The following is a 13299-nucleotide window of genomic DNA, read 5'->3' on the forward strand; positions in this document are numbered from 1 at the left end:
CGGAAGTAGCGGCTGGGTCTCACAAGAGCCCCTGTTGATCTTCCAGGTGGATAGAGCGAAATTGAGAACTCGGATTATAGTTCTGCCATCAGTGGTTTAGGTGTTTTGCAGAAACCAGCCTTTTTGATGCCTGTGGTTACTTAAGCTGATTCAAGGTCTCTAGAGGTAGTCAGAGCTTTGAGTATTTATGTCGCCAATTTGGCTCAGATTGCGGAAACAGAAGCTCTGTTTGTCCGGTATGCTCCCAGCGTGATTGGGGCGCCTACATCTCTGCGGTCGGTTACACGCTAGATCTGTGATCCGATTCGGCGTGCTCGTTCTACGGCTGGATTACCGTTACCGAATTCGGTGGTGTCCCATTCTTCTAGGAAGGTGGGCTTTTCTTGGGCGGATGCCCGAGTAGTCTCGGTGATTCAACTTTGCCGAGCGGATACTTGGTCGGGTTCAAACACTTTTGCTAAGCTCTACAAGTTTGATACCCTGGTTGATGGGGACCTCATGTTGCTCAATCGGTGCTGCAGAGTCGTACGCACTCTCCCGCCCGGTCTGGAGCTTTGGTATAAACCCCATGGTCCTTACGGAGTCCCCAGCATCCTCTAGGACGTAGCAGAAAATAGGATTTTAATACCTACCGGTAAATCCTTTTCTCTTAGTTCGTAGAGAATGCTGGGCGCCCGTCCCAGTGCGTACTGTGTCTGCAGTTATTGGTTATGGTTTACACTATTGTGGTGTTTCTTTTTTCTGTCAGGCTGTTGCTGATGTTGTGCATGCCATGGCAGGCGGTGTCTTATTATTGGTTGTATTGACACACTGGTTGTGTTACATATTCTCTCAGCATGTGGCTGTGTATTTTTCATGCCTTGGCTGGTGTTCTTTTGAATGCCACGGTCTGCGGTATGTTCGTGGTGTGAGCTGGTGTGACACTCACCGTGTTTAAACAATAAATTCTTTCCTCAAAATGTCCGTCTCCCTGGGCACAGTTTTCTAACTGAGGTATGGAGGAGGGGCATAGATGGAGGAGCCAGTTCACACCCATTCAAAGTCTTATAGTGTGCCCATGTCTCCTGCGGATCCCCTCTATACCTCATGGTCCTTACGGAGTCCCCAGCATCCTCTATGGACTAAGAGAAAAGGATTTACCATTAGGTATTAAAATCCTATTTTATCTCTGCAAGTGCTGACTACACTGCGCAGGGGTTTGGGTAAGAGGTATTGTGCTGCTGTCAATTGTACTGTGTTACCTGATACTGCAAGTTATATCATGCCTGCTTCTTAGGGTAACGGTTCTGGGGCTGAACACACTGCCGGTGTTGCTGAAGTCACAGATCACTGTGAGGGGAATATAGCAGCTGTGGGCTCTGGTTCTGGGGGCTCCTTGCCCCCCAGTGGGACTGTGGCAACGGAGGTACATAATGACCCACCGTGGCCCGCTTTTTCCACGCTTCTGCATACGCTAGTTCATAAACTAACACCCCCTATGGGACCCCCAATGCCGGTACAACCGTATGTGGTCCCTGCAGCTAACCCGCCATGGGCGGACGATTTATCTGCTCAATTGAAGAAGTTGAACCAGTCCCTGACTACAAAAAAGTCTGACCATCGCTCGCCTAAGTCCAAGAGGTCCTCTAAGCGAGCGCTTGTCTCCTCACAATCCACTGCTGTCACTAACACCTCGTCTGATGAAGACGGCACTTACACTGACCCCACAGGTTCTGACTCAGATACTGCTGATGGGGAGGGTAGTTCACATGTGGATGTTCCTGATCTTTTGGAGGCTATTAAGTTAATTCTACAGATTACGGATGATCCCGAGCCATCCGTCCTTCCTAAGAAACCAGATAGGTTCAAGCATCAGAAGGTGGTTAAACAAGTTCTACCTCACTCTGATCACCTAGTGGATATACGTCAGGAACCCTGGGAAAACCCGGGTACGAAGTTTGTGCCTCAAAAGAAGATGCTGGCTCGCTATCCCCTCGCGCCAGAGCTGTCTAAGAATTGGGAAACGCCTCCTCCAGTAGACTCACATGTTGCTAGGATGGTGGTTTCCTCAGCTCTGCCTGTCACTACCGTCACGTCTCTAAAAGAGCCTACGGATAATCATGTGGAGGGTTGTCTTAAAGCGATCTACACCCTCACGGGTGCTGCACAAAGGCCCACTATTGCAGCAACATGGGCTGCAGAGGCTATTGAAGCATGGGCCTTGGAGTTGGAGCTGAAATCTCTTCTGACCATGCTAGACAATGCTTGTCATATATTGTCACAGCTTCTCGCTATATCAAAGAGGCGGCTTCTGATGCCGGTATCCTAGCAGCCAAGGCCTCTACTACGTCAGTTTTGGCTCGCCGGATATTGTAGTTGAGATCCTGGTCTGTGGATTTGGACTCTGGAAAAACCCTGGAGGTACTCCCTTTCAAGGGAGATATTCTGTTTGGGGAGGACTTAAATAAGATAGTGGCTGACTTGGCTACTGCCAAAACTGCCTGTCTGCCAAGTACCGCTCCTTCTGTCTCGAAGGCTAAAAGTACTTCCTTTCGCCCCTTTCGTCCTTCAGGTAAAGCAAAAGGTCAGGCGTACAACAAGCAGGCCCGCACAAACCTGGTAAGCCAAAGCCAAAAAGAGCCTGTGCGGCCCGTCAGCCAGCTTCCAAGGCCGATAAGCCTGCCGCATGACGGGGCGGGCCTCCCCCTGGGGGATCCCAGGGTGGGGGGCCGGCTTCTAGGGTATACCCAGGAATGGTTGAAAACCACTTCAGATGCCTGGGTACGGGAAGTCGTCACTTGAGGTTACGCCATAGCCTTCAAAAATCGACCCCCTCATCGATTTTGCTAGACAGACGTCCTGTCGGACCAGACAAAGGCAAACACTCTGCATTCGGTGGTACAGACCCTCCTGGATACAGGAGTCGTAGTACAGGTGCCTCTTGCGCAAAGGGGCCGGGGATACTATTCTCCGCTGTTTCTAGTCCCGAAACCGAATGGGTCCTCCCGGCCCATTCTCAACCTCAAGGCATTGAACAAGTTTGTGAAAGTTTCCAAGTTCCGTATGGAAATTCTTCGCTCTATAGTTCTGGCTTTGGAACCTGGGGACTACATGGTCTCCCTGGACATACAGGATGCTAACCTGCATATTCCTACAGCATGCGGTTTGCTATTGGCAACCTCTATTACCAGTTTCGGGCATTACCTTTTGGTTTAACAACGGCTCCGCAAGTCTTCAGCAAAGTAATGGCGGTGATGACGGTGGTACTCCGCCGTCAAGGGGTCAGGATACTGCCGTATCTGGACGACTTGTTAATCCTGGCAAATTCCCCAGAACTTCTCCTATGTCATATAGATATGACGGTCCGGTTTCTACAAGCCCACGGGTGGCTCATCAGCTGGAAGAAATCCTCCCTGATCCCTGCTCAGAGCATGGTGCATCTGGGAGCGCTATTGGACACTCACAACCAAAGGTTGTTCTTGTGTCAGGAGAAAGTCCTGAAGCTTCAGGACAGGATTCGTTGCTTCCTTTCTCGTCCGCAAGTGTCGATACATTCGGCGATGCAGGTGCTGGGCCTCATGGTATCAGCATTCGACATGGTGGAGTATGCTCAATTCCATTATCGCCCCCTCCAGAGGCTGATTCTAGCCAAGTGGGACGGCCTGCCTCACCGGATCAGGTCTCAAATTATCTCATTGACTCCGGAGGTCCGTATGTTGCTGCTCTGGTGGCTCCAGGACCAACAATTGAGCAGGGGCCGTCCCTTCTGGATATCCAGCTGGGTCCTGTTGACGACAGATGCCAGTCTAAGAGGTTGGGGCGCGGTGCTGGAGCAACACTACCTTCAGGGTCGGTGGACCAAGGAGGAGTCCCTCCTCTCAATCAACATTCTGGAATTGCGGGCGGTCTTCAATTCATTGAACCTAGCCCAGCATTTAGTTCACAACCGTCCTGTTCAAGTGCAGTCGGATAACGCCACCACAGTGGCTTACATAAATCATCAAGGCGGCACTCGAAGCTGTCTGGCAATGAAGGAAGTCTCACAGATTCTACATTGGGCGGAACGCCATCCACCGGCCATATCGGCAATCTTCATTCCGGGAATCCTGAATTGGGAAGCGGACTTTCTCAGTCGTCAGGACGTGCATGCTGGCGAGTGGGGCCTCCATCCAGAAGTGTTTCAACTCCTAGTGGAAAAGTGGGGTCTTCCAGACGTAGATCTGATGGCGTCTCGACACAATCACAAGGTTCCGGTCTTCGGAGCAAGGACAAGGGATCCTCAAGCAGCATTCGTGGATGCGCTGGTGGTGCCGTGGAGGTTTCGGCTGCCGTACGTGTTCCCTCCGGTGTCACTCCTGCCCAGGAAGTTCGGAAGTTCAAGCAAGAAAAAGAAATTCTGCTTCTCATAGCTCCAGCGTGGCCCAGACGGCACTGGTTCTCAGACCTGCAGGGCCTCTCGCCAGAGCGTCCAATTCTACTTCCACAACGCCCAGACCTCCTCGTTCAGGGCCCCTGTGTCTACCAGGACCTAGCCCGGCTGTCTTTGACGACGTGGCTCTTGAAGCTTCCGTCTTGAGGGCTAAGGGTTTTTCTGAGGAGGTCATTAAAACTATGCCCGGATTTACCATAGGGTCTGGCATTCCTACTTTGTTTGGTGCGCATCTAACAATTATGATGCTTCCAAGTTTAGTACAGCCAAACTTTTGGCTTCTCTGCAGCATGGACTGGACTTAGGCCTGCGTCTGGCCTCCCTCAAGGTTCATATTTCTGCCTTGTCGGTGTGGTTTCAGAGAAAAATTGCGACTTTACCTGATGTTCATACTTTCAGTCAGGATGTGTTGCGTATCCAACCTCCCTATGTCCCTCCTGTGGCTCCTTGGGACTTGTCGTGGTTTTGGAGGCGTTGCAGGAGCCTCCGTTTGAACCCCTTGGTTCAGCTGATCTTTAGTGGCTTTCCCTTAAGGTGGTGTTCTTGCTGGCTATTGCCTCTGCTAGAAGAGTGTCGGATTTGGGTGCCCTTTCCTGTAGTTCCCCATATCTGATTTTTCACCGTGACCGGGCGGTACATCGGACTCGTCCCGGTTATTTACCGAAGGTGGTTTCCTCGTTCCACCTTAATCAGGAGATTGTGGTTCCGGCCTTTGTCTCTCCTGACTTGTCTTCCAAAGAGCGGTCTTTGGATGTGGTACGGGCTCTCCGTATCTATGTGAAGAGAACTGCTTCTATTCGAAAATCTGATTTTCTCTTTGTTTTGTTTGGATTTTAAAACGTGGCTGGCCTGCTCACAAGCAGACCCTGGCCAGGTGGATTAGAATGGTGATTGCACATGCTTATGTGAAGGCTGGTCTGTCAGCTCGTGCTCACATTACGGCCCATTTTTCTCCGTCTGTTGGACCTTCTTGGGCGGCCCAACGTGGTGCGACCCTTGAACAATTGTGCAAGGCGGCTACGTGGTCCTCCGTGAACACGTTCATAAGGTTTTATGCCTTCAATACTGCCGCTTCCCAGGATCGTTCCTTTGGACGCCGGGTTCTTGTGCCCGCTACAGTGCGTCCCCTCCCATAAGGAACTGCTTTAGGACATCCCCATTGTCCATCCTTGTGGAGCCCAGTGTACCCTGCAGCAGAAAACGAGTTTTATGGTAAGAACTTACTGTTAAAGCTCTTTCTGCGAGGCACACTGGGCTCCACAAGGCGCCCACCCTGACGCACTTAGCTTCTTTGGGTTGGTATGGCATTAGCCGCTGACACTTCTTCTGTCGTGAGTGTGTGGTGTATGTGGCTACTAACCGTTGTCGTCTCTTTTCCTGCTACTGCATTGGGCTGGTTAACTAAAAACTGAGCTCCTGTGCAGGGAGGCGGCGCTGTGCATTCTGGGAACAGTCAAAGCTTTGAGCCTGATGGTGCATCGGAGCAAGATCCTACTCTACACCCCATTGTCCATCCTTGTGGAGCCCAGTGTACCTCGCAGAAAGAGTTTTAACAACGGTAAGTTCTTACCATAAAACTCGTTTTCTCATTTTACATCCAAGCAACATTCACTTCCATAAAAATCCCCCTCCTCTTCTATGCATAAGATTCTTTCTCCAGCCTTTCCAAGACTTTTTGAAAGATTGTTATACATCAACCTAATACACTATCTTTCCAGCCACTCTTCTTCACCTTTATCATTAGCTTTTGGGGGTCATACTGACCCGTTCATACGCTGCTGTTTTTCGCAGTGGTGCGTATGGGTCGGTTCTGAGCATGCACGGCGGCCACAATGCGCAGGCGCGTCATTGGCAACGACAAGAAGAACGAAGAAAGCGATCGCTGCTGAAGATTGACAGGAGGAAGGCGTTCCGGGGCGTCAACTGACCGTTTTGTGGGAGTGGTGCGGCGAACGCAGGCGTTTGCTGGGCGGATATCTGACGTCAATTTCCGGGACCTCGCAGCGGGTGAGTAACTCCAGGGCTACTCAGAAACCGCACAAAATGTTTTTGCATAGCTCGGCTGAACAAGCGTTCTCAGCCTTGCTATGCAAAAAAACCCTCCCCCATAGGCGGCGTCTAGTTGATCGCACTGGCAGCAAAAAGTTGCTACATGCGATCAACTTGGAATGACCCCCTTTATCGGATTGCATTAAAAGGGTACCAGTTAAATTTGTTGCCAATGTTGTACTCTTTCCAATGATATATCCAGAAAGATAGCGGGCACACAGATGATAGCAGCAACTCCAGCACAGTGCCAGAATCTTTACTTGTTCAGACAATTAACGTTCCTTTCAATCCATCCAGCAGCAGCTTCAGAAAAAAAGGGAAATTGTCAACTTCACACAGGAAATATAATTTTAAAAAAATGATGCGCTAGTAGTTAACTATAAAAATAAAGACCAATGGCAATAATAAATTCAAAACCAGTTTATTTAAAGAAACACTTTCAGACCGTGCTCTTAAACATAAAATAATGTTTTGCTAAATACAATAAATAATTACATATAAGAATTCAAGTAACTAAATCATATGTAGAAACAGGCATTGTTTCATGGTCGATTTTAAAAACCGGTCCTCAGTACCTCAAACAGTTCACCTTTTTCCTGGTCACCCAGCAGGTGCACAGGTGTACATTTTAAAAGATTCATAGGTGAGGCTGATTATTTTATTTGTGATTCTGTAAGGAGAACCTGAAAACCATGAACTGCTATATTTAGCAACATTCGTTTTCACACTAAAGTGCTAAAAGTCATGGGATAGGTGCCTAGTATCAGGTAGGACCCTCTCTATCCAGGTGAAGTGCAGCAACTAAACTCTATAAGTGAACAGAAGACATCTGGTGAGATGTTGACCCATGCCATCTGGATAGAATCCCACAGCTCCCTGATATTTGTAGTTGCAGGATCTTGGCTGCGAATGGACCTCTCCAAAATGTCCCATAAATGCTCGATTGGGTTCGTGTCAGGGAAATGCTCCAGAATGCTCCTCAAACAAATGCTGGACACCTTGGGACACTGGGTTGGCATATAAAGTCATAAGGGGTCACTGGGCTGACATATAAAGTCATAAAGGGTCACTAGGATGAGGGGTGCTCTGGACTGGCATGTAAAAACATGAGGAGGGGCTTCTGGGCTGGCATGTAAAGACATGAGGAGGGGGATATGGACTGGCATATAAAGACCTGAGGAGGGGGATATGGACTGGCATATAAAGACCTGAGGAGGAGGGGGGCTCTGGGCTGGCATATAAAGACATGAGGAGGGGGCTCTGGGCTGGCATATAAAGACATGAGGAGGGGGATATGGACTGGCATATAAAGACGTACGGAGGGGGATATGGACTGACATAAAGACATGAGGAGGAGGGGGGCTCTGGACTGGCATATAAAGACATGAGGAGGGGGCTCTTGGCTGCATATAAAGACATGTGGGTGGGGTCTCTGGGCTGGCATATAAAGACATGAGGGGGTTCTGGGCTGGCATATAAAGACATGAGATGGGGGTTCTGGACTGACATATAAAGACATGAGGAGGAGGATATGGGCTGGCATATAAAGACATGAGGAGGGGAATATGGGCTGGCATATAAAGACATGAGGGAGATGTGGGCTGGCATATAAAGACATGAGGAGGGGGCTTTGGGCTGGCAAATAAGGAAATGAGGGTGATTCTGGGCTGACCTATAAGGGCATGAGGGGGCTCTGAGGACTGAGGCATATAGAGAAGCATTGCTGCAGAATCTCTTTATGGTATATTATCTGTTGTGGCAGTACAGTTACAGTACTTTTATTAGTTTCTTAGAATAAAATGTACTGTACTCCCAAAATAACTCTTACCTAATTGCTGGGAGGGTAACTGTGAGAAAATATTTTGTGGCCCTACGTTCATCGCTGCGGTGCGAACGGGTCGGAACTGCGGAGGCCGTCGCCGGGCAGCGGCCAGATTAAAGAAGAAAGTGATCGCTAGCGCAATTGCAAGAAGAGTGACAGCGGGAGGCATTCCGGGGCGTCTACTCATTGTTTTCCGGGCGTGGAGATACGAACGCAGGCGTGTCCAGGCGTTTGGAGGGCGGATGTCTGACGTCAAATCCGGGACCTTCATCGCTGGATCGATCGCACTGGGTAAGTAACTGCAGGGCTGGTCTTGTTTTACACAAAACTTTTTTAGCATAGTAGGGCTGCACAAGCGATCGCAGCCCTGCTATGCTAAAATACCCCCCCCCCCCGCCCATAGGCGGCGTCTAGTTGATCGCACGAGCAGCGAAAAGTTGCTACATACGATCAACTCGGAATGACCTCCAAAGTCATTTTCTTGTATTGGTTTGTCCTTTTTTTTATTTTCTCTCTCCCTCCCCCTCAGCTTCACTTCCTCCTATTATCTCTTTGTGGTGTTTGTCCCCAACTGGGTCCCATCTCTGCAGCTTCCTCCTTCCTATGCTTCCACTCCCTGTCTCTACAGGTGTACACTGCCAGCTCCCGTCTTTCAAACTTCCCGCAGGAGGATACACCGCAGCAGGGGACAGTCTCATCGGTAGCCACACGCATTGTCTTCCCCAAAACATATATTATATACTTACAAAATTGTAGAAATGCACACTGTTCATAATGCGCCAGAACATTACTCCCTAGATTCCCTGTTTAACTCTCTCTGTCAGCATACAGGTGTTTATTAATAATAATAATAATGATAGGTCCTAGCTGTAATTGAAAGCAGCTATGAATAGATGGGTGGGGTACTGCGACCAAATGAAACTACCTTCAGAATATGAAACAGGAAAAAAAAGAAGGGATTTGGTCTGCACAACCAACAAATCAAGTGTATGGAACGATGCATCACTGCTGTGACTGACTTTATAGAATATATGACAAAACTGTAGGAGTAAACTTAAAACACCAAAGACATATAGATGTGTCCTCATACAGTAAGCCTCAGAACGCCATGAGACGCGTTGTGCAAGTGAGCCGCCACGTCCCATGTGACTCTGCTAGTGACTCTGCTAGCGCCTGGCTTCTTTTTTCTCGTCTTTTTACCCAAAAATGTATCTTAGCCACAATTTGATGCAACACTTGTATATCTGTGTGTGACTGAGTTTGTATACATAGCACTATAGAACTTAGCGTTAAAAAAGCTGCGGTCGCTGCATCATAGCACTTCGTAGATCGCCTTAGGTTTAGACTCTGTTACATACACAAGTGTCACATATCAAATTAATCTGCACTACATCGCATTGTGACTAGGACGCATTTTCTGGTAAAAAGACGACCGAATGGGACCAGGCACACTGAGGTTAATTGGGCACAACTGCAGCAGTAATGTATGAGGACATATCTGTTGTAATCACAATAGGATATATTTGTGTAGTACTGATTGCTGTATCCTTATATGTTGGGGGGGTTACTTTTTTCCAATTTGTTGTTGTGTTTGCACTACAATTTTGGAGTAATATATTTTATAATGCAGGTGTGGAGCCACTTACGCACAGCTGATGGACACAGTGGGTATACATCCTACTTGTGCCGAGGAAGTAACAAAGCTGCACATTACTAAGCGCTCAGGACTGGACCCCACAGTCACTGGTTGCTGAGGTTAACTACCATCCCGGAGAGAGAAATGCCATCTGTCTGCATGGAGGAGAGAGGAACATCAACATCATCATCCTGCTATATGTAACCACTTTACTTATAGCCATATATGTCAGATCCTCCAAAATCAAAGGAGTTATTTCTTACTATTTTGTGAAGGCTTCTGCCAGCAGTTAATTACATCTGAATTTCAGAGCACACTACAAACCACATTCAAAGCATTCGTGACATGTCTGACATGAAATCATGTGGAAAGGAGCTGATAAGACAACACCTTACTCTGACATAGTCTAATACTGCAAACATCCAGGAGATGGAACTGCAGACCAGGGGATGCTGAATCCACAGGTACGCTGTGTAATGTAACCAGCACCCCTCCTGCTGCATGCCTGGGGACAAAACATTACAGGAACTTCATTCTATATTTAGAGTTCATTTATCATAACAGTATAAAATGAATACCTTTGCTTTCCCAAAGCCAATCACCCACTGGATCACATTAACAGCTTTAATGTTGAAAACTCATTTTTCTGTCCTTTCTCTCATTTTCTCTGTCCTTAGAATTTCTCAAACTCTCTTTGTTTTTCTAGCATGTAGTTAAAGTGCAGAAATGTATCTGATTTTTATCTCCAGCAGGTTTTCACCTATTTCCACTTTAGCTGCACAACTGTGTAATGGGTGATCTTTATTTTCTAGAGGTCACACTACATTTAATGGACTTTACCTTGTACGCTATGTATGAATATACTGCCTGGAATCAGAAACCTACTGAGGAATATTCCAATACGATCTGTATAATGCAAAGCACTTACTATAGGGTAGACAGAGTGACCCATACATGCATATGCTAATAATTTCTTGTTATAGTCATTTACAGATGCAAATCCATAGAGATGACACACATTAACGAGGTCTATTTTCCTGCACATGTCGGAAATCCTGTGCTTAAACCAGATACAGCATAGGTAATTATGTGGCAGATTTATTAAGCTTGGTGAAGTGATAAATTGGAAGGTGATAAAGGACCAGCCAATCAGCTCCTAACTGACATTTTTCAAACCCAGTCTGTGACATGGCAGTTAGGATCTGATTGGCTGGCACTTTATCACCTTCCACTTTATCACTTCACCGTGCTTAATAAATCTGCCCCTGTGTCTCTTACTCGTGTGGGATCCTATAGCATTCACGCTCTCAAGATTAAGGGGTCTATTTACTAAGCCTTGGATGGAGATAAAGTCGCTGGAGATAAAGTACCAGCCAATCGGCTCCTAACTGTCGTTTTTCAAATACAGTCTGTGACATGGCAGTTAGGAGGTGATTGGCTGGTACTTTATCTCCAGCAACTTTATCTCCATCCAAGGCTTAGTAAATAGACCCCTAAGTATTCTGTGGAAAATGGAAGCACACACTGGAATGTCCATGCAAGTGTTTTATGGTAACTTCCTGTAGGCGCTTTCGCTAAGTTGCTTGATATCTGGCATATTTGCATCAGCAATCATTTCTGTTGGTTGTAGGAAAGTAGTACTCAAGTTATGTGGTGATGTGTCCTTTCATATCACCTCTAATGTTCATTGTATATGATCTCAGTTTGATCCTTATGGAGTTACAACTAATCATATATTACAACATCATTCCAGGTTAAAGGTATTCCTGCTGCCACATACCATGAGATCATTTCTGGCTCAATAAAAAGCTTAGATCACCTAGGCATCGATACCCGTGCTCTTTGCTTATGGCTTGGCATCATGGGTGTATTTGAGGACTGGGATGATGTAACATACTTACATTGCAGTGAACCAATATATGTTAATTTGGCAGACTGCAGAGGATTCCATGTCTGTTATACCTGCCTGCTGGACACAAGTAGGCTAATAGTTTGCTGCTTCTAGAGTCTTTTTCTGAAGTTCTACAGATTAATGTCGTATTCTGCAGCTCACTGAAAGTTTTACATCAGTAAAATTAGTTTACAGGAGGAAACAGATTGGGAACCAAAATACATTTGGATAGCTGCCTGTAATTTGCGGCTACACTCTGAAATATTCTGAAACCCACATCACGCTCCTAGCCGCCATCAAAGGCTTACTGTCTCCTTTAGTACAATAAAAAATAACAGAGGACATCCTGAGGAAACCATGTCCTAAAATCACTAGCCTGGCATGTCTTCCCCACAAGGAGATATGAAAAATGACAACTGACACTGAATGTTCCATTAGATTTCACAAGGCTCTGGATATCTGAGCTGGTGATCTGTGTGCGTGATTTGCAGGTGGGATTTGGGAGTCCCCAGTCTTACTGAAACTAATACAAATGCTTGTGCTTTTCATTCACACCATGTGCTATTTAAAGCCAGCTCCTTATAGCTAATTATCCGGTGACGCATGTATTGGTCAGCTTCTTTTTCCTTCTGTTGTACAGAAATAACTTGCAGCATTTTGATGCTTAAAGAGACGGAAGATTTTATTTGAATTATCCCTGTTAAGCAGCTTATCATACTATATTACAGGTTGAGTATCCCATATCCAAATATTCCGAAATACGGAATATTCCGAAATACGGACTTTTTTGAGTGAGAGTGAGATAGTGAAATCTTTGTTTTCTGTGGCTCAATGTACACAAACTTTGTTTAATACACAAAGTTATTAAAAATATTGTATTAAATGTCCTTCAGGCTGTGTGTATAAGGTGTATAAGAAACATAAATGAATTGTGTGAATGTACACACACTTTGTTTAATGCACAAAGTTATTAAAAATATTGGCTAAAATTACCTTCAGGCGGTCAGTATAAGGTGTATATGTAACATAAATGTATTCCGTGCTTAGACTTAGGTCCCATCGCCATGATATCTCATTATGGTATGCAATTATTCCAAAATACGGAAAAATCTGATATCCAAAATACCTCTGGTCCCAAGCATTTTGGATAAGGGATACTCAACCTGTATATACAGCAGCTTATAATACTATATTATATACAGCAGCTTATCATACTCTATTTGCATTTTGTGGGGAACTGCCAGTGTGAAAATAGATGTGGTAGTGTGATAAAAAGAAAAAGACCGCTTTGTAGACTTCGGTAACAAAAGTGCCCCCACCTTATAGCTTTGAGGAAAATGTTTCTATTTAAAAAACAGAAAACCCCCGAGGCACCGATGTCTTAAATTGTCTGATAAATAACTGGCTATAATTTGTATTTTGGTATATTAAAAGATTCCATATGTATGCTAAAAGGTTTCAAATGATCATGGTACCACAAGACTTTATTGCAT

The 13299-nt window shown here is 46.2% G+C and overlaps 1 protein-coding gene across 4 annotated transcripts in view; it reads left to right on the forward strand.

Annotated features, from left to right (window-relative positions):
* The window catches only part of TXNRD2 (thioredoxin reductase 2), a 336976-nt gene that overhangs the window by 300459 nt on the left and 23218 nt on the right, over positions 1-13299 (forward strand). For 2 of the 4 annotated variants that reach the window (XM_063964743.1, XM_063964739.1), the window contains one exon: positions 6200-6350. The exons of 1 other annotated variant lie outside the window; for it this stretch is intronic. In XM_063964743.1, the coding sequence (XP_063820813.1) occupies positions 6200-6335 (136 nt within the window). In that variant the 3' untranslated portion in view covers positions 6336-6350. Of the gene's footprint in view, positions 1-6199; positions 6351-9909; positions 11038-13299 lie in introns of those variants that run through there. One more of the 4 variants, XM_063964740.1, reaches the window with a different exon arrangement.

The sequence above is a fragment of the Pseudophryne corroboree genome, chromosome 1 (genome assembly GCF_028390025.1).
Source record: "Pseudophryne corroboree isolate aPseCor3 chromosome 1, aPseCor3.hap2, whole genome shotgun sequence".
NCBI classification, from domain to species: Eukaryota; Metazoa; Chordata; class Amphibia; order Anura; family Myobatrachidae; genus Pseudophryne; species Pseudophryne corroboree.